This window comes from Melanerpes formicivorus, unplaced genomic scaffold (genome assembly GCF_026170545.1).
Source record: "Melanerpes formicivorus ecotype bairdi unplaced genomic scaffold, bMelFor1.0.p_v2 SCAF_23, whole genome shotgun sequence".
Lineage (NCBI taxonomy): Eukaryota > Metazoa > Chordata > Aves > Piciformes > Picidae > Melanerpes > Melanerpes formicivorus.
The window spans coordinates 3,367,986-3,393,866 of NW_027142375.1; the positions used below are offsets into that span (position 1 = coordinate 3,367,986).

The 25,881-nt window shown below is 40.6% G+C and overlaps 1 protein-coding gene across 8 annotated transcripts in view; it reads left to right on the forward strand.

Moving 5' to 3' along the window:
• TBC1D5 (TBC1 domain family member 5) overlaps nt 1-25,881 on the forward strand; it is a 331,491-nt gene that overhangs the window by 153,639 nt on the left and 151,971 nt on the right. For all 8 annotated transcript variants that reach the window (XM_068152338.1, XM_068152339.1, XM_068152334.1 and 5 more), the window contains 3 exons: nt 6,996-7,062; nt 23,571-23,679; nt 25,465-25,554. In XM_068152338.1, coding sequence (XP_068008439.1) covers nt 6,996-7,062; nt 23,571-23,679; nt 25,465-25,554 — 266 coding nt within the window. The remainder of the gene's footprint in view (nt 1-6,995; nt 7,063-23,570; nt 23,680-25,464; nt 25,555-25,881) is intronic.

Here is a 25,881-nt window from a genome sequence, read left to right on the forward strand (position 1 = left end):
CAATGGACTTGAGGCAAGGGATAGAGAATCAGGTTTGTACTTAAGCCATTGCTCACCAAAAGAAGTTGCATCATATTTGTTTCAGAAAGCTGAAACAACTCGCTCAGAGTGAAATGTTCTTCAACTTTCCAGCCTAATAATTATTTTATAAATATCAGAAGTGCGGTGCACTTAATTCTTTAGCTGAAGGCATTCTTTTCAGTTTCTGTACACTGCTTTGAGCTTGCTCCATTTAATCATTTTAAAAGCTTATTTGGTGTAAATTGAATTTAACACTGTAGTTGCAAGGGTGTGATATAAAAAGTCCGAAACAACGCCTGTAGTGTAGGGGCTGCTGGTACCCGCGCTGGAGCTTCCGAAGGGGAGCAGCGCCAGCATCATCTGAAACTCTGCAGCACCCTCTCTTGATACGATGCGGTAATGCCGGGAGCTTCCCTCTCTCCCTCCCTCCCTCCTTCCTTCAGAAGCCGGCAAAACGCAGAAGAGAGAAATCCATACCTCTACTACGTTTTACTTTTAAAACATCTACTGTATGTATTAAAAAAAAATAAAAATAAAACAAAATATCTCCGTTTGCTCTTTGTTGCTGGATTAATTTCCCTTTTATTTTTTTTCCTCTTCTCCTCCTGCCGTTCTGGTCTATCAGCAGACCCGAATCACAACGCCTCAGTCATCTTAGTCTTTTTGTATTGTATTTTCTCTCTCTTTTTTTTTTCTTTCCTACTGAGATCCTGAAGACTTTCCAAACTGCATATTTGGTGCTGTAGAAATACAAATTGTCTGCTCTTTTGTAAACCTTTCGGTTGTCAGACTGCTCTTTCGAAATAACGGAGGAGCCTGGAATCGCCCATGCTAAAATTAAGAATTTATAACTGTATGGAACAGATGTTTTCATAAACATTTGCTATAATTAATTTCAACTAGGGGATTGAAGGAACAAAGCAGTTTTTCCCTCTTCAAAACTTTATTGCCTTTTCCCCATACAGCGAACTCAGAAATCTTTGCTTTAATATTGTTAATGAAACAAATTTACTCTTCTGTTTGGGTTTCATTTGTGAGAAAGGAAAGCTTAATTTGAACAAGATAGCAGCCTCTGGAACAATGGACAAAATGCAGCGGGTTTCAAGCATTATGTATAAAGGATTGAAATACAGGCTGTTAGTCTTTAGGTGTTCCTTTCTGAGCAAACAACTCTGTGGTGTCGATTGCCAGAGAATCCTAGCTGCTAGGACAAAATTCAACCAGATCAGTTGAAGAATATCTTACCTGTGGAGCAAACAGTAGGAAAGAATTTGACGTTGGAGGAGTTGTGAACCTTGGTGTTACAAAAAGCAAAAGAGTCTCGTGGCATTATATATAGTTTTAATACCTAGTAAAATGCTTATTGTATGTTGATTACCCCTTTATACTCACAATAAAGGTCTGCAATCTGTTAAGCATTTTTTCTTTTGCATTATACGAGGAGCAGATTTTGACTGGAATCATTCTGGCGTTTTGGTATTGTCACTGGGGGTTTTTTTGGGGGGGTGTATTGTTTGTAGCCTATCTATAGCTTAGGGCCAGAATTTTTGCAGTTTTATCATTATTATTAATTATGAAGGAAAAAAATATCCCTGCCTTACTGTTGGTTTTACTAGTTGCATTATTGGTTTTACTAGTTCATGTATTTCATATAAATATCATTTGGGGGGGGAGGAGAAAAAAAAGAGGGTTTCAAGTTGTTTTTAAAAGCACAGCCTAATTGTTTTACACCTGAAAGAAGTAGTGCAGCTGCAAGGATGATGGTTGGGGTTGTGGGTTTTTTTTTTTCTGAGCAAACTAGAATTCCTGACTGATCTGTCATCTATAAAGTGTGCAAAGAAAAATAGGTAGCTGTCATTAAAATTACATTTCAGCTTTCAATAACCATTTAATGAGTAGCGTAATTATATAAGTATGGTACCTCAAGTACTTCACTCAATAATTAAAAATAATCTCATCTTTAAAGTGAAAGCGCTGTAATTATTATTTGACTTAACCAGGACCACTGTTATGATCTCTAGTGGCACCTCGGATTGTTCAAAGTGGGTTTGAAAGTATAAATTAAAATGGGATAAATCATTAAATTATTAAGCTTTAAATATGCTGGAAATGAACACGGCGTGGAATTTGGAAGTCGTGTTGCAAGAATGCACAGCCTCAGCCTGCAAGCAGCTATTTGTGTTCAATTTTATCTTGTCTCTTATCATAAAACACTGCATTAATTGATTGAGTGTTTTGTATCAACCTAAACTTAAATTTTCACAACTGCTAAATAAATTTGGGGGTTTGACAACACTTAACCTTTGATTAGAATACAAACAAAATATTAAAGGGAGTGCAAACTTGTCAGCAGAGAAATCTATCTCCTTTTTGACGCTTTGAAGCGCAGGGGGATTCACAGTTTGATTCCTTAAGCGGGATCTCTTTTATCAGTGCCTCCTAAACTGCAAGCTGTAAAATCCTTTCATAACAAGCACAAGATTGCTGAATTGCTGAAGATTTTTACTGTGAGGCTGATGGAGCATCAGAACAGGCTGCCCAGGGAGGTAGCGGAGTCCCCCTCTCTGGAGATATTCAAAATTCACCTGGATGCATTACTGTGTAATCTGGTCTAGGTGATCCTGCTCTGGCAGGGGGTTGGACTGGATGATCTTTTGGGGTCCCTTCCAGCCTCTGAAAATCTGTGATTCTGTGATAAATAGGTTAGCACTGTATAAATATGGATGTGTGCCCACACATAGGCATGCACATATGTGTGTACTTGCAGGCAGAAATATGTATGTAGGTGAAGGCATCAGTATCAAACCATGTTTTCAAATGGAAAGCGAAGTTCAAGCCTTTTGAAAAGGAGTATTCCCATAGAGTATAAGGGGATATCCCTCAAGCTTCTTGTAGTTGTCGATTTGCAGCTGGTTGTGATAGTGTACCACTCCTTCTGCCTAAGAAGTCCCACACTGAATTTTTGCATCTCACAGAAAACAGCTGTTTTCAGAGGGCTGATGAAGGAGATAAATAGGAACTGTCTCTCCCCTTTCCATTCTTCACATGCTTTTTCATTTTCGTTGAGCACATGCTTAAGATCAGAGCGTTCGTTGTGCCTGGTGTGTACCCAGAGCATCTCCCTGCTCTTAAACTGGGGCTCCAAATTGATACCCAGTTCCTTCTTATTGCCTGAAGTGGAAACAGTGCATTCCACCTAGAAAAAGCTCTTCTTTGAGAAGGTATTTTACTACCAGTATAATAGCCTGTGAAAAAAAATAGAAATACAAAAATAGTGTGCATATTTAAACTAGGTTTTTCAACATATGGTTGTTATGCTCTCTACTTATGGTTTTCAGATCACAGGATGTTAGGGGGTGGAAGGGACCTCTGGAGATCAAGATCTCTGCCAGAGCAGGACCATAAAGCCAGCAGTATCCTGGACTGCATAAAAAGCGGTGTGGCCAGCAGGTCCAGGCAGCTGGTTCTCCTCTGTACTCTGCTCTGGTGAGATTCCACCAGCAATACTCTGCTCAGCTCTGGAATCCTCAGCACAGAAAGGCATGCACCTGCTCAAGCAGGTACAGAGGAGAGACACAAAAATGATCAGAGGGCTGGAACACATCTCCTATGACCTTTAGAGGTTCCTTCCAACCTAAATCCTTCTATGACTATGATTTTCAGGCCTTTTGGAAGGTTAGTACCATATTTCATTATTGTATTAAAGCTAATGGACTACTCTAGTGCTGAAAGCTGAGCACCTTGACAATACTTGCTTTGATACTGATGCTTGTTATGGTACTGCTTCTTTCCCTTTGCAGCAGTTTTAGGCTGTGCCTTTAAAGTTAGCTGCAGATATTCGAGCAGAAGAGTGAAGAAGTGTCAACAAATCCACAGTTGGGTGTAAAAAGGAAAACAAAAGATTATTCTAAACTAATTTCATTGGTCAGATGTGTGGGATATATTCTAACAATCTCACATTCTACTTCATTCCTTTCTATCTCTTCTGGCTGCCTGGCTGCCTGGCTGGAAAGAACTTCTTATCAGCTAACTCTGAAATAAGGCTGCAAACTTCTAACAACGCTTTGAGCTAATGGCTCTCTCTAACATCTCTTTTCTCTTTTTCTTCTAATTAAACAGAGGAAAGTGGGGAGGGAAGGTTAGGGGGAAAAGCAGGGCAGTTTTCCCCCATCCAAGGGGGTTTCTGTGCCATTTTCTTCCTGTAAATACCTATATAATATTGTATATCCTGTATATTTGTACATATTCATTGCATTCCGTTGTAGAGTGTAGTGTTGCTTGTAAATACAGTTCCATTTGCTTTCCCCAACTGAGGTGAGCTGAGTTTTTGTTACTGTGGGTGGGTTAAACCATCACACCCTTCTGTTTCCTCTGCAAGTGTGATAAGATTTGCGCCCCCCTTGCTCTTGCAGTTTCAGTTTGGAAATCTTCGCAGGGGTTGTAGGACAGAGTTGGCAGAGCAGGCACTGTTTCTACAGCAGAGCCCTTCTTCCCATTCTCAAGTCTCAAAAAGGATCTCTAAAGATAATACTGAATCAGTCAGGAGTTTTAATTTGAGACCACAAATTCTATCACCAGCATCATGAATCTTATATTCATAACTGTTCAGTATACATCCTAATATTACCAGATATGTGTGTCATTGTCACTGAAGAATATATAAGTAATCTATCTGTTCTACTGGGAGTTCTCTGTGTCTTTTAAAAGGGGGAATAAGTGGAACTTGCCTGAAGAGAGGTTGTCGAGGCTCTGGATTCCCACAGTTCATTAGTTGTTGTTAACCCATTTGTGCTCAAGTATCACTGACTATGAAAACATACCAGGATTTGCTTAAAGAACTTTTGGATAGCAGGGGGCAATGTTGAGGGACTCCACTTTTAAGTCAATGAATACTTTGCTTTATCATTTTTATCACTTTCAACATTTTCAAGTTGTCCTAACAGAGTTATCTGTCAGGAAAAGGATGGCGCAAGAAAACAACCATGGAAATTCCCACTCCACTAAATCCTCTTTTTGAAAGCTGAGTGAGTGTTCCTAGTGCTATGGAGTTTTGGTACCTGTTGCTTAATGATGTGATGGAACAGTAAAAGCAGCTCTCAAAAAAAATCTCCCAACAATAACTTCTGTAAATATGAGAGTTGTTCTCAGCAGGTATACAAAGTAATGTGGTGGCCATTTAAACAGAGGGAATCATTGTCCTTTGAGAAAGTGCTTCAGAATAAAGCAAGCTACACTGAGAGTACTCTGTGAAGAACAGCTCAGTGGCAGGCTCAAGACCCCACCAAATGTTTGTTGTGGAGTCATGGTGAAAGAACAACTTCTACCACCAGGATTCTGGTTTTCTTTGCAGTCCTGTTGACACCTCAAGCAGCACTAATGGTTTGGTTGAAAGCTGATAAAGGCCTTTTTGAGGTAGTCTTAAACCTCATTCCTCCGAAAGGAAGAAGGTCATGTCACCGTTCTAGAAAAGACTTCCAAAAAGCTATTTTTCAGCATATTAACTTAGCATTGTGAATGAGTTTCCTTTTTCAGCCTGACTAGTGTGAGAGGTGAATGCTTAGGAGTTTTCTAAGTAGGAATGAAGTGCAGTAGTGCATGCAGGACCCATTTTGATGTGCTGTGTCCCTATCAAAAATTGCCCAGTATCATTGCAGCCAGCCATATGGCTTTAAGAGAGGTTCCATGCAGTTCAGTGGTTTCTCTGAATGCTCGGGATCAGATGTGGATCTGGGTAATATATGAAAAAGCACATGACTTAAGACTATCCCAACATGGGAGACTATTTTCAAGACACAAGAAAAAAAGGAACAGAGGGTTATTAATAACAGGAGGGTCAGCTCCTGGATGAAATTTCTGGTGATGTTCATTTAGTTAAATTCAGTAAACAGAAAGCAGATTGATTAAGTTAGGATTTCCGTTTCCAAAATGAAATCAACCAAACTTACCAATTTCAGACTGAAATGCAGTAGAGTTTGGGGATTTATTTTAGACAAAGGTGCACAAGTTATTAAACAAAAATCAATAAAAATGCATTCCAAGTTAGTTGGGAGAAAAACACTTGGAAAGAAAGTTCTGTGCCAAAGTGAATGACTGAAGGGTTTTTAAAGGAATGTCTGGAGTAAGCAAAGATCCTGAAATAAACAGAAAACAGCCTGATCTGCAAAGAAGAATGCCTCCTGGATATGAGGAGTGTGGGCCTGTAGTAACAATTAGCAAAATTTAAGTTGAATTAGCTCACCTATTTGTATGGTATCACTCTTCAACCTTGTGCTAGGAAAGTTGCGTCAGAACACTCAAACTCCAAATTGAACCTGGAGCTAGTTGTCGATCTTGAGAGCTGTAAGAATGCGAAGCTGTAAGGTTAAGACTTATCTATGCAAGTTTTGTCATAAACTAAAGTTGCTATCGATAGTAAAGTCAATCACAATTTTCATCTATATGTAGTGTTATTTGTTATCATAATAATCACAGTATCACAGTATCAACAAGGTTGGAAGAGACCTCGAGGACCATCGAGTCCAACCTGTCACCACAGACCTCATGACTAAGCCATGGCACCAAGTGCCACGTCCAATCTCCTCTTGAACGCCTCCAGGGATGGTGACTCCACCACCTCCATGGGCAGCATATTCCAATGACTAATGACTCTCTCAGTAAAGAACTTTCTCCTCACCTCGAGCCTAAACTTCCCCTGGTGCAGCTTGAGACTGTGTCCCCTTGTTCTGTTGCTGGTTGCCTGGGAGAAGAGACCAACCCCTTCCTGGCCACAACCACCTTTCAGGTAGTTGTAGAGGGCAATGAGGTCTCCCCTGAGCCTCCTCTTCTCCAGGCTAAACAATCTGAGCTCCCTCAGCCTCTCCTCATAGGGCTTGTGCTCAAGGCCTCTCCCCAGCCTTGTTGCCCTTCTCTGGATGTGTTCAAGTGTCTCGATGTCCTTCTTAAACTATAATAAAGGTGTTTTATTTTTGTTTCAGGAAGATCCAATGGAAATGGAAGTACACACCTCACCTCAGATACTGATGGAACATTTATTTCTTACAGGTTGGTGATTTTTTACATTTCTTTTCTAATTTTAATATGTTTGCATATAATAAGCATCATAACTTATTTAAAGCAAAAGAACAAGTCCATATATTTTAAGAGTATTTTACAGTCTGAATTGCAGCAGTCAGTAAGCTAAAGGATGTGAAGGGTTTAGTGAAGGAATTCAGTGAAAAGTTTTCTGGATTATTATTTTCTTTGAGAAAAGTGTTCAGAATGCCTAATTAATGAAAGTTCAGGATGTTTGTAAGCCTAAGTATTTGTCTTTGTTTTCTCAAAAGTAATCAATAAAGTAGAAAAATCCCCCCTCAGCTCATAGCAGCTAAGACATGGGACCAGGGATCTCCTTGCTGATTGCCTCCAAAGTAACAGGATCTATGGAACAATATTTGTTCATTATTTCAGGTCAGAGACCAAAGCCAGGATTTGTTCAATCTGAGGTTCTCTGACAGAAAAATAATGTCTCAGTTCTGTTGAATTAAAGAAACATGACGCTGAGTAACTCTTTTGAGCTTGAGTACATACCAGAGGGTATCTTGCACTTGAAAGCACAGGAAGGTATTCAGCAGATAATGCAGTTTTATCTTCCAGCCAGCAACATGCTGTCACTACTACAAATGCTAAATCTTTGTCCTTGTGACTGGTAAATTAATAGTAATATTTTTGCTAACCAGAATGACTGCATCTGATTTTGATGCTTAAGTAAAACAAGCTTACCACATAATGATTTGGGATTTGGTTAGTGAGCTATGATGGATGGCATCTTTGTCATTTGTAGTCTACTGGAGTCTGTACTTCAAAGAGGCAAGTTCCTCCTTCCTGCTTGCCTTGTCTTGGTTGCAGCCAGCTGGGTGGGAAAATTGCAGCATCTTCCAGGCAGTGAGCTGTGCTAGGCACGAGTCTTCAGGTGTGAGTTGGCACGGAGGGACACGGCACCTTGAGAACTTGTTGCAGGCTGGAGACTGAGAGATTGCTGAGGAGTAAACGACCTGGTCTTGAGGATGTTGAAAACAAAGACTTTTCCTTAAGACCTAGAGGGTTTGTTGTGATTCAGACACCCTGAGGAAGCTTCTGGACTGAGAGCAAGGTTGAAAAAAAAAAGAAAGGTGTACCTGCAGGGACATGGTGGGGCAGAGCAAGTTTGATCTGCAAATCCTTCCAGTTTTCTGTATCCTAGAAAGTCTGTTATACTGAAACCTACTCTGTGATGATACAAAATCCTTCAAGGCTAGATACCATGTTTACCTGGGGAAAGGTATCTTAGCAGATTCATTTCAGGGGTCTGCCTAATTCAGTTTCTTGCCATGTTTGTGTTCTCTAATGCATGCAACACACTAACTTTTAAAAAGGCCTAAAAAATACCACCCAGGGCAATTTTCATGTTTTATAGGTGAGCCATATGTAGATACAGAGACCTTGAAGCAGTCTGTGCAAAGACAGGTTGGACTCGATGATCTTTGAGGTCTCTTCCAACCTTAGTGATACTGTGATACTGTGAAATAGGCAAGACAGAATCTAGTGAGATCAGCAAGAGAGGAGTTGAGAGCTCTCTGCTGCTAATTCCAGGACACTTGTTCCTGAAAGTTGTTAACTCAAGAGCCCCAGCTGTTATACCTGCCAAAGTGTGACACTTGAAGCATAAGAAGCCAGCTTCAAATAGGCTCTGGTTCCTTGAGAGTGTGAGCTGTGGGGCTGGTGACTGACCCTTTTTTCCTACCCCTTCTTTACTCCTGCAGGAGCACTCATCTCTCTGAGGTACTTCAGGGACTTAACCTAGTCCAACCTATTAAGTCTTTGTAGAGAGTGTTCTGATGTCTTGGTTCACAGTGTCTGCCCGCAAAAGGTTCAAATGGATGTTGGTGCCAGTGCAAGGAAGGTAGCTAGCATGGACAGCTAGAAGTAAGTGGAGTGTAGGACATGGTGCTGTTTACTTCACAGGATCACAGGATGTTAGGGGTAGGAAGGGACCTCCAAAGATCAAGTCCAACCCCCCTGCCAGGGCAGGACCTTAGAATCTAGCACAGGTCACATAGGAATGCATCCAGATGTGTCTTGAAAGTCTGCAGAGAAGGAGACTTCACAACCTCTCTGGGCAGCCTGTTCCAGTGCTCTGGGACCCTCACAGTGAAGAAGTTCCTTCCCATGTTGAGGAGGAACCTCCTGTGCTGTAGTTTCACTCCATTGCCCCTTGTCCTATCCCAGGGTGCAACTGAGCAGAGCCTATCCCCTTCCTCTTGACACCCAGTCCTCAGATATTTAGAAACATTGATTAAATCCCCTCTCAGTCTTCTGCAGACTAAACAGCCCCAGGGCTCTCAGCCTCTCCTCACAAGGCAGCGCTCCAGTCCCTTCATCATCCTTGTAGCCCTCCTTGGACTCTTATCGAGTAGATCCCTGTCCCTCCTGAACTGGGGAGCCCAAAACTGGACTTGGCTGATTGCCTAAACCATAGTGAATTCTCAGCCATCTCTAATGCTTCACAAATAGGTGGAGGCTAAAGCTGACCTTTGTACATCCATATTCTTGAGTCCAAAGTCCACATTAAAAAAATGCATTGTTGACTCTGGCCTCCCCTGAATAATAATTGTATTCTGACAGAGAGGACTACAGACAAAACTGACAAAATTGAGGTTAATTAATATTGTAAAAGCAGTCCCTGCCAGATGCACTGCCAAAGTATTGTTGCTTAAATAATTAGATGTGAGATGATAAAGCAAGATACCACAGTATACACACACACATATATATCTCTGTGTGAGTATATCATATGTGTGTGTATATATCTATATATATATGAAAGAAACCTCTGACTTCTAACAGTTGTCAAGCTAGCACCATTATTAAGTAATATTACAGTGTTTAAGGTGTGAAATTAATATATTCTGTTCAGTGGCAAGCACCTCCCATCATATAATAAGCCTAGTTGTACATTCACTGGTTAGGTTGATTATTATATGACAGCATTCTGGGCTGGATGTTAGGTGAAAAGGGGCAGATAATACCTTTTGAAAGACAAAAAGTGAATCTCACAGTGCCTTGAAAGGTAATGAATGATGTTTAGTGGTTGTTAATTCCTTAAGGACTCATCAGAGGTTTGGTCTTAGGTTATTTTCAGTGAATATTGTTTCAATAAGTTAGTGATTCAGCAAAACTGATGATAGTCTTGTTTATTCAGTGGCTTTCAATGAGTTCCAAAAAGACTGGGTGGTGACTTTTTGCCCTAAAAGAGACAAAGGCATGTTTGGCTCATGGTAGAGGTCGTGCTTACAGAAGGCTCATACATGCAAATTCCTAGTGGAAGTTTTACTAAAGCAAAACTTGCTTCATGTGTTAGCAGTACTGGTCTCCTTACAATTTCTTTAGGAGAAGAGGCAACTCCAAATGTTCATAGTCTTTTTTTCATATGTTTTGCTATTAAAATGCTTCGAAGAGCATATTGGTTTTACTACAACAAGGGGTGGAGTCGTTACTTGATCCCAGGCCATTGTTTTAAAGGACAATTTTACACTATCCAGTACAAGACTCAGAGTGTGGATGTGCTTATTAATAAAGGGTGTCAGATCATTATCCTTTGATATATTTATGATGCTGTAGGACTATTTGTCTAGTTTTATTTTTAATATGACAGTGTCACCCTAGAGTTTGTGGTTCCTGCTTGTGTTGATCATGGCACAGATTTAATGCTGCTTATGTTCAGAGTGAACATTTCCCTTTAGGACATAAAGTTTGGAAGTGAAAAGCATATGTAACTGACATATATTTCTGAATATTCTGTGAGTTTGTGAATGTGATCTGCCAGGGTGTAGAACATTTTCTGTCTGGTGTTCAGGCTCTCATGGGTGCTTGGTGCCATGGTTTAGTTGTTTAGGTGGGTTGGATTGGTTGATGGGTTGGACGCGAAGGTCTCTTCCAACCTGGTCTATCCTATCCTATCCTATCCTATCCTATCCTATCCTATCCTATCCTATCCTATCCTATCCTATCCTATCCTACTCTATTCTAGTATTCTTTTGTGGGCTTGGAAAGAAGCTTTGCTCAGAAGAAATTATGAAAATTACTTCATAGGTCCATGTCACCAAAATTAGAAGTTCACCATTAGAAAGATTTGAGCAAAGATGTAGGCATAAAATAACTTTCATCTTTAAAACACCAAAATTAGAAGTTCACTATTAGAAAGATTTGAGCAAAGATGTAGACATAAAATAACTTTCATCTTTGAAATGAAAGAAGCTTGAGGAAGACATTTGAGTTCTGCTGTATGGTGTTGTTATATCGCTGTGGTTTTAAAGCCTTTTCTGGATGTGCAAATCGGTCAAGCTTCACCAAAAGGACAAGAAAAAATAGGTGTGGGTCTCCAGTTTCAGTATCTGCAATGCAGTGCCACTGGAAAGTAGAAATACTGTCTTTCTCCTGCCTTCCCAAGGGCAGCTGACCTTCTCCTCGCCAAAGAGGTGAACCCCTTGCCAGCACATATGACTACAGACTATTACATTAATCTGTTTAGCCTCAGTACCAGCTGCTTGCATGTTTTTAATTATCTTATTAGATGGTATAACAGTGACCTATGAAATAAAATGAAGGTGAGTATTTTTTAACTTTATTTTACAGGCTATTTTTCTAAATATATTTTAATGACCTAATTATGACTTTTAGGGAGAGCCATTGATGCAGATATTCAATTTGGCTGATAGAATCTAACATCTCAAGGACACTTATTTCCTCCCAAGGTGGATTCTTACATTAATACTGCTTCTAATAAATATATAGCCTTAAAAAAAGCTCACTTTTCATACTTGTATTGTTAACTTCCTTTGTGATTCAGAGATTCATGACTACTATGCTGGTTAATTTCTTAATACATCTCTGCACTCGTATGTAAGTTTAATTTCTACCCTGTGAATCAAGATAAAGTTCTTTCTTGTGTGGCTTAAACCCAATGACAAGTGATGATTGCCCTAAGCTGTGGGTTATGTAGACAATATATATTCCTTCTTCAGCTGATATTTCAAACAGACAGACGACCTAGCATAAGAAAGACTTTGGTATTTTCTTTTCCTCCCCTGACTTCTTACAGATTCTGCTTACCAGATGTTTTCTTTCTTACTGCAAAAAGGCAATGTGGTCCTGCTGGCTAAGGCATGTTTCTTGTGTGCCAGCCAACAACCACAGGACTGATACAGAGCATACAGAAGAAAGACGGCAAGGGGTGCAAGCTGTTCTTCCTTGTTCTACCCCCTTCCAAATGCAGACAGTGAAACTGTTTTGATTCCTCTTTGACCGGTGCCTTTTCTCGGCAGCTGAGCTAGAAACGGCTACACAGCCTCTGCTCCTATATGTCAAACATAGTGTGAAGATGTAGACAACTTTCACTGTGGAGAAAACTCTTGTCTGAATCTACTAAGAAGGAGCTCTTTTCCATCTACATAACCCTATTTATGCTCATTCCTACACAGGTGATATTTCTTTCCTGCTTCACTTTTAAGCCATGTTTTCCATAACTTTGTCCACTCCGTGTCCACACAGAATCAAGAGCTGTAAAGAACAAGCTTGTTTGGGTTGGATCCAAAAATTTGAGAACAGAGAATGAAGCAGTGAAATGGCATCCATGGTAGCACTTCACCTCCACTCTGTCAGGAGAGTTCTTCAGCAGCTGCATCCTTTCTCTCTTTCCACAAGGAAGCAGTAGAAATGGCATCGGTGTTTGTTTTGTCTTACACAGAACTGCCTGCTAGACAGCGTTCTGGTTGATGCCATTTATGTGCAACGAGGCCTTTTCAGTACAAGTTAGTTTTACCTGAGAGCCTCTAAACTCTCTCTGTGAATTTTGTGATTCTTCTGGAAGATTACACTGTGAGTGTGCTCATAATCTTTCCCTGAACATGGTAGTCCGTGCCAGTATTCTCATTTTGTCCATGTTTTTGAAGATATTAGCAATTCCATCTTGTAGGTCTCATATTTCTAGCCAGAGACAGTGACTCTTTGCACTGATGACATTTTCCATCCAAACACCTTTTTTCTCCAAATCCAAGAAGATGACTCTCTTATGTGCTGGGAGCTTAGATTTCTGGGTTTCTGTGAGTTCTTTCAAAATTGCTTTCTTTTTCTGCACAAGGACCATTACAGGATTTCCAGCTCCCTCTTGTCAAACTTCTTTTATTGACTTCTTCCTTCCACAGATGATTTACTCTGCATTCCTTGCCTGGTGTCCTAAGGAATTTGTAAGGCATGTCATAAGACAAGGAAGAAGAACTAGTCCTTAAGGAACTGAAACCCTATGCAGTGCTACAGGCTGGGGTCAGAGTGGCTGGAGAGCAGCCAGGCAGAGAGGGACCTGGGGGTGCTGGTCGATGGTAGGATGAACATGAGCCTGCAGTGTGCCCAGGCAGCCAAGAGGGTCAATGGCATCCTGGCCTGCATTAAGAACAGTGTGGCCAGCAGGAGCAGGGAAGTCATTCTGCCCCTGTGCACAGCGCTGGTTAGGCCACACCTCGAGTACTGTGTCCAGTTCTGGGCCCCTCAGTTTAGGAAGGAGGTTGACTTGCTGGAACGAGTCCAGAGAAGGGCAACGAAGTTAGTGAGGGGCTTGGAACACAGCCCTGTGAGGAGAGGCTGAGGGAGCTGGGGCTGCTTAGCCTGGAGAGGAGGAGACTCAGGGGTGACCTTATTGCTCTCTACAACTACCTGAAGGGGGGTTGTAAACAGGCAGAGGTTGGTCTCTTCTCCCAGGCAGCCAGCACCAGAACAAGAGGACACAGTCTGAGGCTGCGCCAGGGGAAGTTCAGGCTGGAGGTCAGGAGGAAGTTTTACACGGAGAGAGTGATTGCCCATTGGAATGGGCTGCCTGGGGAGGTGGTGGAGTCACCATCACTGGAGGTGTTCAGGAGGAGACTTGACAGGGTGCTCGGTTGCATGGGTTAGTTGATTAGGTGGTGTTGGGTGATAGGTTGGACGTGATGATCTTGAAGGTCTCTTCCAACCTGGTTTATTCTATTCTATTCTACTCTATACTTGTGCTGAGATCCAAACATTTTGTCTTGGGTTTACACAGCAAGACAGAGCTCTTTAACCCTTGTCAAAGGAGTTAAAGAAAACACTGCACACAGGGGTGGATAGAATGGGGAAGTTTAAATGGAAATGCTAGTCATAACTATATGCTGCAGTGCAAAGCATCTGAAATACACAAAGTGTCATAGTTCACCATGGCTACAGTTTCCAAAGAACCTCCTTAGGCCAAAGCTTCATACAGAATCACAGAATTATTGAGGCTGGAAAAAACCTTTGAGATCATCAAGTCCGGCCTATGGCCCAACACCACGACATCAGCTAAACCAAGCCACCAAGTGCCACATCCAATCTTTTCTTAAAGACCTTCAGTGATGGTGATTCCACCACCTCCCTGGGCAGTCCATTCCAGTGCCTAATCAGCCTTTCTGTGAGGAAGTGCTTCCTAATATCCAACCTAAACCTCTCCTGGTGCAGCATCATACCATGCCCTCTTGCTCTGTCACAAGTTGTCTGGGAGAAGAGCCTGACCCCCACCTGACTACAACTTCCTTTTAAGTAGTTGGAGAGAGTTTTAAGATCCCCTTTAAGTCTCCTCTTCTCCAGGCTCTCTCTCACTGAAACATATCAGCAGTTCTAAGTAATGCAGTGACCTTATCATTATCATTCATTTAAAACTGAGAACTTGCATGTTCTTTGCAGGAATATGACTAACAGTGACAGGTGTATGGCAGTGTGCTTTCCTTGATGCTAAAGTAAGATCTTAAGTCGTGCTGGCATTAGCTTCTAGTCTACTGACATAAAAGGAATAACATTTGCCACAGAACTGGGAGTGAGTTGTTGGCTGAGTTCAGCAGCAAGAGAACCTGGAGAGGATCAATTCTTTGCTGAGTACTACCTGAGTGCTCCCACTAGCACAGTGGGATTTGAAATGGGAGAGTTGTGTACTACAGTTTTGTAACAGAACTACTGAAGGCTAAACCAGATATCTTGATTTTCCTACACTCTACTCAAAAGACATCTGATGAGTGATTTCATTTGGGTTTAACAAAAAACAGCCAAAACACCATGACCTAGAACTGTATGTAAAACTTGAGTAGAAGACAGGAGGTTTGAGGAATTACAGTTTTTAATCCAAAGAAGCTTGAATATAAAATTTATCAAAATAATGTATAATTGAAATAAATCTGAAGAGCAAGGACTTGCTGTTTGTGAGACTACATGTTTTTTAATGATGGTAATAAAACCTTGCCAGTTCAAGAGATCAAAGTTAGATCAGAAAATCACTCATTGTCTAGGTCAGAGCATGCAAAATGGGCAGATTTACAAAGTGAAGGCAGAATTAACAGTCTGAGCTAGAATTTTGCATTTGTCACCCTACACGTCATGAAATTGTCCAAGTTTTGAAATGGAGTACATGGTTTTGAATATTCTTATGGCTGTGCCAGTTCTAGACCTGCTCTAGCCAGTTGTGTGTGAGTAAGCAAGAAACATTTCAGCATTTTGGGGCACATTCCTCCAAAAAGCTTCTCCGTTCTCCCTGTTCTTAGTTTGATGATTTGTAGAGCTGTAGCTTTTAACTTATGTTGCACACTACAAGTAGCTCTTAAATTAAAGAATAACAGTGCTCTGCTCAGCACTGGTTAGGCCACACCTTGAATATGGTGTCCAGTTCTGGGCCCCTCAATTGAAGAAAGATGTTGAGATGCTGGAACCTGTGCAGAGAAGGGCAACAAAGCTGGTGAGGGCTGTGGAGCACAAGTCCTGTCAGGAGAAGCTGAGGGAGCTGGGGTTGCTTAGACCGGAGAACAGAAAGCTCAGGGGAGACCTTATTGCTCTCTACAACTACCTGAAGGGAGGTTGTAGACAGGAAGGGGTTGGTCTCTTCTCCCAGGCAACCAGCACCAGAACAAGAGGACACAGTCTCAAGCTGCACCAGGGGAGGTTTAGGCTGGATGTTAGGAAGAAGTTCTACACAGAAAGAGTGATTGCCCATTGGAATGGGCTGCCTGGGGAGGTGGTGGAGTAACCATCATTGGAGGTGTTCAGGAGGAGCCTTGATAGGGTGCCTGGCTGCATGGTTTAGTTGATTAGGTGGGTTGGATTGGTTGATAGGTTGGACACGATGATCTTGAAGGTCTCTTCCAACCTGGTTTATTCTATGTATTCAATGTAGAATAGAATAGAATAGAATAGAATAGAATAGAATAGAATAGAATAGAATAGAATAGAATAGACCAGACCAGGTTGGAAGAGATCTTCAAGATCATCACGTCCAACCTATCAACTAATCCAACACCACCTAATCAACTAACCCATGGCACCAAGCACCCCATCAAGTCTCCTCCTGAACACCTCCAATGATGGCAACTGCACCACCTCCCCAGGCATGGAGGAATGGGAAACATGGGAAACATGGGAAACTACATAACCAGCAGTAACTTAAAAAGCACAGCTAGCTAATAGCCTTAAGTTTTTGTTGGGATATTTACTTCAGAAAGTGATTTTACCTCTCTTCACACGAACCTTTGTAACTGTATGTCAAGCAAGAGACCTGAACTGTTCAGAAAAATCTGCCCTTTGAATGTTGAGCCTCCCAGCAGCTCAGCCATGCATATTCACACTTACATGGCTCTTAACTCTGCCTCATATCCTGAGGCAGGAGTTGAGGAAACAGAGGAAAATACATATATTTTTCAAGCAGGTTGATAAGCCTTCACGTTAAGGCTGTCAAGTGAATTTTCAGGGTAGCAAATATAAATCTGTGTGTTTCAGAAATGGTTTGGTTTAGAATCTTACTGCTTATTACTCAGTACTGCCTTTCAATTATTCTCCCACCATTGTTTACAGAATTAACTCTGGTTTTATTACATTCTTGCCTGTTGTCTCACTTTTTTTTTTTCTCAACTGTTGATTTTGTGGCAAAATAAGTAATACAAACTATGCATGTTTCTTGGATTTACATGAATATATGTGAAAAAAACTCTGACCTCTATTTAAATATAGGTAGTGCATTCACTTATTGATGTTCCTATCAATAAAGACCTCATATTGCAAAATATATAACACAATAACTTTTTTTTCTTCTTCATGCTGGCCTGTTCTGTAGCCTGTTGCTTCATGGAGTGCCTCAGGGGAGCCAAGTTTGGGTCTCAGCACTTGAAAAAGCACACTACAGATATGGTAGAAAAAGTGAAATGTTTTTTTTTCTGAAGCACTCACACCACTTTTGAAAAACTCTTCTACCAATGCTAGCAGCACTGCTCAGCAGTTTTCTTTGGATCTCTCTCAGACTGTCCATATCAAGAGGGACTTTGACAGGCTGAAGAGGTGGGCCCCAGTCAACCTCATGAAGTTCAATAAGACCAAGTGCACGGTCCTGCATCTGGGTCAGAGTAATCCCAAGCACTGATATAGGCTGGGCAGGGACTGGTTTGAGAGCAGCCCTGAAGAAAAGGTCTTGGGGTTACTGGTGGATGAGAAGCTTGACATGAGCCAGCAGTGTGCACTTGCAGCCCAGAGAGCCAAACAGAGCCTGTGCTGCATCAAGAGAAGTGTGGCCAGCAGGGTGAGGAAGCTGCTCCACTCTGATGAGATCCCACCTGGACTACTGCATCCAGTTCTAGAGCCCCTTTACAGGAAGGATTTGGATGTGCTGGAATGTGTCCAGAGAAGGGCCACAAGGATGAGCAGAGGGCTGGAGCTCCTCTCCTACGGAGATAGACTGAGGGATTGGGGCTCTTCAGTCTGGAGAAGAGAAGGCTCGAAGAGACCTTATTGTGGCCTTCCAGTATCTGAAGGAGGCTGCAAGAAAGCTGGGGAGGGACTTTTTAGGGTGTTAGGTAGTGATGGGACTAGGGGAAATAGAGTAAAACTGGAAGTGGGTAGATTCAGATTGGATGTTAGAAAGAAGTTCTTCCCCATGAGGGTGATGAGACACTGGAAGTTGTTGCCCAGGGAGGTAGTAGAAGCCACATCCCTGGAGGTTTTTAAGGCCAGGCTGGGTGTGGCTCTGAGCAACCTGATGTAGTGTGAGGTGTCCTTGCCCAGGGGGCTTGGAACTAGATGATCCTTGAGGCCCCTTCCAACCCTGACAATTCTATGATTCTATGATAAGTCAAGAGCATGGAATAAGCTTGGGAGTTGCACTGAAATTTTAACCATGTATGCAAATGTTCACCACAACTTTTAGTAGTATTACAGAATTCTTCCATGAACTGGGAAATATTCTTTGTTACCTTAATGTTGTAAATATTAAATTGGTCTTGTTTCATCCCAGGCACAAAAAAAGGGGGTTTCAAAACTTGTTAGAGAGTACTTCCAAAATGCATGAGACAAAATAACAGTATGCACACTTTAAGGACCTCATAGATACTGGTTTATGTGTTGCAGTTTCAAATGAAAGTGAAGTGGAATGGAATGGAATGGAATGGAATGGAATGGAATGGAATGGAATGGAATAGAATAGAATAGAATAGAATAGAATAGAATAGAATAGAATAGAATAGAATAGAATAGAATAGAATAGAATAGAATAGAATAGAATAGACCAGACCAGGTTGGTAATTATGGACAGTAATATTTACCTCATAGGTCTGAGCCTCTGAAGTCAGAGAACTGAGTTCTTTGCCCTCTTGCAGTGACATAGATGGTAGTTTGATGTCACTATTCACATTTTTACATTTCTGTGGGTTTTAGCTTCTTCCACAGAAGGTCCTCTTGTCTGAACATCATAGTACAAAAATGCTTCTTCCACTAGCTTTAAACTTGGGTTCTGCATTCGTACACATCAGCAGCTTTATCTTGTAAATCAATAAATGCAGAAGTTAACTAGCAGTGATTGCTATCTGTGCTACACCACTCTTCCTTTATTGTATTTCTTCCTCTTCTGAACAGAGTATTTGTTTTGTAACGAGCTTAGGTGGGCATTGCATTCTTTTACATGTCTCTGCTCGATGCATTGATTTTGCCATTTTGCTGTAGATCAGAATTTAGCAGCAGGGCCAGAGGCTGATGTTCCACTACTGGCTATCAGTGAGAGAAAGTCTTTGTTACATCTCCCCAACACTAGTACAGCTCAGGGAAACTCTGAATTCCAAAATCCTTTCTCAGGTGTCTGTCACATTACAGGTAAGCTGAGCAGTTGTGCCACAGCATCTTGTTACATTTATGTGTGTCACTCATTCTTAAAGAGTTTATAGTTGCTTGCTTCTCAAGAGCTGGGCAATAGGGCATTCCAGTGTCTTTTAGGAAGATGCTGGACTTTAGGGATTTAAATACCTACTGCTGTCTAAGTGCATGTAAAATTTCACTTAGTCTTTCCAAGGAAAAGCCCTGTTGATTGTTCTCCCTATCTTACAGTGTGTCCACAGAGAGTGAAATCCCTCATCCAGACCTTTGTATTTTTATCTCTGAAAATCTAATGTTTGTGATTATCTTAACAAGCAGCAGATCAACAAAACATGTGTTGGAAAGAAAGAGGATAATGAATAAGCTTATATATGGTTTGCTAGGAGATCGACCTAGTTTCTTATGTGCAAGAAGATATGCCTATTAGAACAGATGCCAGCACAAAGTTCAGATTCAATCTCTGGTAGTTAGGACATAAATAGATGTTTTAAAAGATGGAACAGAACAGATGAGATACAAGAACAAACCTTGCAGAACAAATCTGCCACCTTCATCCCTTCCATTGGTTTGCTTGCTTTTTCATTCATTTGTTTTCATTCAGAAGGGGAGGCTCAGGGGAGACCTTCTTGCTGTCTCCAACTACCTGAAAGGGGATTGTAGATGTGTGGAGGTTGGTCTCTTCTCCCAGGCAAATAGCACCAGAACAAGAGGACACAGTCTCAAGCTGCACCAGGGGAAGTTTAGGCTCGAGGTGAGGAGAAAGTTCTTCACTGAGAGAGTTGTTAGCCATTGGAATGTGCTGCCCAGGGAGGTGGTGGAGTCACCATCCCTGGAGGTATCACAGTATCACAGTATAACTTAGGTGTTCAAGAGGGGATTGGATGTGGCACTTGGTGCCATGGTTTAGTCATGAGGTCTGTGGTGACGGGTTGGACTTGGTGATCTTTGAGGTCTCTTCCAACCTTGGTGATTCTGTGTGATACTTATTGAGCATTTTTCCCATTTCAAAGTAATGCAGCTGTCCCTAACTCAGAGCAGTATTTTTTTCTACCTTGGTCAGTGACTGCATAGATACAGCATGTGAAATTCAGTTCCTTAAAGAAGCATTGATCCAATTACTTTTTGCTTGTGCAGGTCTTATGAAGACTTTACACCATGTATGATAGTTCATTTGACAAGATACTCAATTAAGGATATGAAATGAAAAATATGTGCAAAGTAACCAGAAAACATTGACATTCACCTTTGTTTAAATGCAAAGTCCAAAGATAGTATTAGCACTTGATTATGCATTTGCTTTTCTAGAGGGATTCAAAATAATTGCATGTGCTTATTCATAGTTTAAGTGGTTCCAATTGGCTGTTGAAGTCTTTCACTTCAGTGAAGTAAATGGGATGTAGTAGACTTGAGTTCCAGTCCTCATTGCTCATTTTGCTTTGACCAGTGAGCTTTCTGCAGGCCTGGGTTAACAAGGCTGATAGATGCTAGTTTCCAGAGTAGGGCTATATCATTTGAAAAGCTGTCTGTTGAGAACTGATTGCTTGTTGATGTTACACCATCATTGGAATAGTCTCTAGAATGTTAAGGCTTAATTTGTTAGCTTTTGTTAGAAACATTTGAGAAATGAATTAGTGAATGCAGTTCAGAAAAGATTTTAGATATCATTCAGCTCTACTAAAAAATGAAGCAGATTGCCAGCTTCCAAGTCATTTTTTTTTTCTTTTTGTTTTTCCAGTTGCTTTTAACTTTTCTTTTGAGTGATCCGAGCAGCCATGGGGAGATTCAGGGGCGGTATGATCTTGCCAGTTTTCTTTTGGCTGTTTTAAATATGATTTTGTTCAAAATGTGTTTGGAATGGCATTACAAAGCATAGTATCTGTACTAATACTGCATAACAATCACTCCCAGCAGCTGATGAAAAAAATAACAGTTTCTTTCCTTGCTTTGTGTTTGCCTTCATACTCATTGAAACCTCTTGCTAACTCAACTGGCGTGTGGCATTCTCAGAGGTACTGTGGGAATGTCATCCACTTGCAGAACAATGTGAATAGCTTCAGAGTCTGACCAGTCGTGATGTGCAAGGGGAACGTGTCACTCTTGAAGCATCACTACCTTAGGGAGGTAGCTTGGCAGTAGTTACAAGTAGCCAATGATGCTACAAAATTTACGATGGCACATGAAGAATATTATGCATGATAGAAACAGGAGGGTTATTTAGATAGGTATAATATGCTGTGGTTATGGAGGTAAAAGTGACTGTGAACGAAAGGCTCGGATTTTTCTCAAGCTGTGTCTGCTATACACCATACGTTGTACTTAAAGGAGACAGAATCCTGGTAAACAATCATAGGGTGCTTGCTGCAGAAAGTGAAAGCACATGGGAGACAGGAAGGAAGGGAGGGAGGGAGGAGGGGGGTGTGTGTGTGTGAAATCTGCCCCACACCATTGGAGTTATGCACTGCTATTTTGGTTCACCTGGGAATACAGCAGAAGCTAAAGCACCCCTTATCACTCAGGCTGCTTTAGTTGTCTCTGTTTATATCCCAAGTACCTTCACTTTTCAAAGTAATTAATAATCAAGGAGCAGAAGTAAATACCCAATTTATTTAGGAAACAGTTCTACCTCAAAAGTGATGCATTCACAAACACAGAACATAAAGAAGTGTATCCTCATGTTGAGGTAGAACCTGTTGTGTTCTAGCTCGTACCTATTGTTCCTTGTTCTATCCCTGGTAACATCAATAAGAGACTATCCTTCATCTTGACAGCCACCCCTCAGATATTTGTAGCCATTGATAAGATCCCCTCTCAGCCTTCTCTTCTAAGCAGCCCCAGGTCTCTCAGCCTTTCTTCATAGGGGAGACATTCAAGTACCGCAATCATATGTGTAGCTCTCTGCTTAATTCTCTGCAGAAGATTCCCTGTCTTTCTTGAACTGGAGAGCCCAATACTGGACACAGTGTTCCCATCTCAAAGGAACAGGATCCTAATTTCCTAGCTTGCCAAGTCCATTCCCCAACTATTTCCATTAAGTCTATCATGTAATTCTGTTCTGAAATCAAACGAGAGTTATCTAAAACTAGCTTTAAAAAACCCTCATCCTCACAACTCAGCTTAAAAGGCCAAAAACTATCTTAAGTTTAGCTTGCATATATTTAGGGCAGCTTGCTAAAACAGAGTCTGTTGCCATTTAGTATAATCCACTCTGTGACCCTTCTTAGTAAAGAAAATCTGGTGAGATCTTAGCCTGGAGTCACAATAATAGTTTCCCTCTTTCTGGTTTCATTTGGTCTCCCAGGGAGAAGTAATAGTCTCCCATGTGACAGTGGGAGAAGGAGCTGTTCACCTTAAGGACATACACTGAAAATAAATCTGAAACACATTTCCTTGCACATGACCCAAATCTCTACACTGAAATTACCCTTTGGGTTTTAGAGTAGTCACAGAAGGTCTGTGAGCTAGTCTTGGGCTACTAAGACCATCAAATGCCTTACACCGTTCTTGAGATGCATTTCAGTAGAAGGCACAGGAATTACAGATTTAATTCTTTTATTCAAACTCAGTAGATAGTTTGGGACAATTAATTTCCAATTGTTTCCCAGTAGAGCAGATTTACTTGTATATTAATGAGGCACAGGTGTTAGGCCCCTGGTGCCTGCATGCCTGGGAGGCATATTTAGGTTGTTTATCTAGTCAGCCATAGGTACTGCAAGGTACTCAAGCTTGCCTTTAACAGTTTATACAGTGAAGCTTTTTAATTTTTTGATGCTTTTTTAAATTTGCTAGCACCTGTTAAAATTTTCAGAACTGATCATGTAGAAAGAAGTAGGAGTGATTTCAACAGTAAATAGCACTAAATGTTAAAGAAAGTCATCTTCTATTATGCTTAACTGCCCAGCTTGACATTAAGAAGAAAAGAAGGTTCATTTAAGCAAATATGTCATGTGAGGAGCTGGTAGTCAACAGTGTACTTTTTCTGTTGCATATTTTTGGAATAGGTACTTCTTTGTCTACAGCTGAAACATGAATGTGCTCATATTAATATTCATTTTTCTTGTTTATTCACTGAACTGCAGTACCAACATTTTAGAGGAAATGGAATAGCCTCCATAGACATTATGAATTTCAGTAGCTGGCATAATTATAGCGATCTACATATTCATTAAATCCAAAGAAGAAATGTGTCCAAAAAGACAGCCATGCGTTCAGAAATGCTGCACAACTAAAGATATACATTAAAAAAGAAATAAAGAAGTTCCTCTCCCCTGCTTATCCAAAATTGGCTAGTGTCATATAGTCCTTAAATCAGCTAAGTCTGGGGGTTTTGTTGTTGTTGTTGTTCTTTAAACGTTCATTCCTTTTGCTTTTGCACACAGTAAAGAATGGGAAGAACTATTTGTAAACAACAATTACTTGGCAACAATACGGCTGAAGGGGATTAATGGGCAGCTGAGAAGCAGCAGGTTCCGTAGTGTTTGCTGGAAGGTAAGAAGAGAAAATATTTATTTACAGTTTCTGGTTGCAGTATATCAACACATTACCTGATGTGCTGGAAGATTATTGAGGCAAAGAATCATGAATTTTCCAAGAGACTTCATCCCAGTGGTTTTTTTTTTTTTGACTAATTTCTATAATTCATAGGGTATTTGCTAATCGTATTGAGTTGCTTTAAAGCTGAATTGCAAGTGATAGCAAAAGATTCATTCCTACGAAAGAATATCTTTGTGCTGGGCGATGTGTTTAGGATTGGGTGCCGCACACCCATCTCTCCCTTCATCTCTGTGCAATGAAGTCATACACTGGAAATAGAAAGGAAGTTTGTCTCACAGTTTATGTTTTGTGGAACTTGAGATTCCTGTAACATCAGAATGATGCTTGTGCTCTCAGCTCTTCCCAGTGAAATGTGAAAATGAAGGCCAATCCTTTTAATGACTGGATAGAGAGGGAAGCCAGGTCTTGCAGTCTTAAAATATATCAGGTCCTCAGAAGTCTCTTACCATTTATTTTAAAGTTGAAGGGGATGGAAGAGATGGAAGAGAGAAAGAAAGCAAAGTAAATACTGAGATGCTATTCAAAGATGTAAAGAATGTTACTGCACTGTCACCAGGTCTTCCATACTGCACTCTCATAGTAGAGAACAATTTCCCTAGTAGAGGTGTTGTATGTTAGCAATGATCATTTAAACGACTAAGCTTGGAATTTCTCAAGCTTCACTTTGGTACAAAGACCTATGAGAAGAAAGTGAAAACACTCTTTGTATATGAATAAAAGAAATTTGAAGCGTGTGTAGCTTTGAAGAAGGTCAAAGTTAATGGGAATACTGTTCTTCAGAAGGCCACAGCACAGTTTCACCAATATGCTTGTATTCTTGAGTCTCAATACTTGAATGTGCAAGTATTCTATAGTCTCCACATTATAAGTCAAAACCCTAAACTAATGAAAGCATCAAATCCCTCACTGTCCGTGAATTAAAATCAGGAGTGGTTTTATTTTAGGAATAAGACTGAATTTATTTGCATGCCCCGATATGAGTTAGAGCTCTGTTTTAAACTGCCCACTAGAAAAATATTATCTATGGTTTTAAATTCTGACATATTTAGGCATTTTTAGTAATTTGAGAATTGTTCTATGTCAGTATTTACTGTTTCTTAATGCTTTAAAATGTGGGAATAAAGCATTTAAAACTGAGAAAATTCCCTGGGTTTTTTACTGATTTTATAGGCAACTGAGTCATATTTTCCTTCCTAGCCCTTTTAAAACAGGAAAGTGAAAGAACATTCTCAAAGGCACTTTGCAAAATCAACTCTTCTAACTGTCTAGAACATGTCTCTTTTCTATATGTTTAAGATTTTCCATTTCCACACATCTGTGTGCTTAGTTTCTGCTCCACATTCGCATTTGGTTTTAAGTATATTGCATTAACTCATCAGTGGTTTTTAAGTAGCTTCAAGTTTTGTCTATTTATTTTCAGTTCTTTGCATTTTGTTTCTCCCTGGGAAGTCTCAATCAGCTTTACTTCCATTGTGACACTTTACAAAGCTTGAGTTTGTGGCTGCAGTTGCTTTGTTTTGTGTCTAGAACTGATGTTGTTTGTAGCTTTTTATTTACTGACTAGAAAGTGCTAAAGCCAGGAGTACTTTGTATGTCTGTGCTTTCTTAACGTGTAGAGTAAATGCTCCTCCTTTCTGAAACGATTTATGCTGTCTGGTAGGATGCATATGAAAGGCTATGTTAAACTGATAAAATTTCATGTACTTATTTTGTTGATAGTTGTTTCTGGAGGTTCTACCCCAAGACAGAAGTCAATGGATTAAAACAACTTCAGACTTAAGAACTTCTTACAGTAAGATCAAAGAAATTGTAAGTTGGTACAAAATAGGTTCTCTACTCTCATACTTTGACATAGATCATGGAACCATCAAACAGTTTGGGTTGGAAGGGAGCTTAAAGGTCATCAAGTGCCACCCCCTGCCATGGGCAGGAATACCGTTCCCTAAATTAGGATGCTCAAAGCCCCATCCTGCAGTGCTTTGAACAATTCCAGGCAGGAAGCATTCACAACTTCTCTGGGAAACCTGTTTCATCTTTGCTCCATCCAATTCTTCGTTGCATCTAATGTAAATCCACTCTTTTTTGATTTAAGACTGTTGCTCTTCATCCTATAACTACACTCCCTGATAAAGAGTC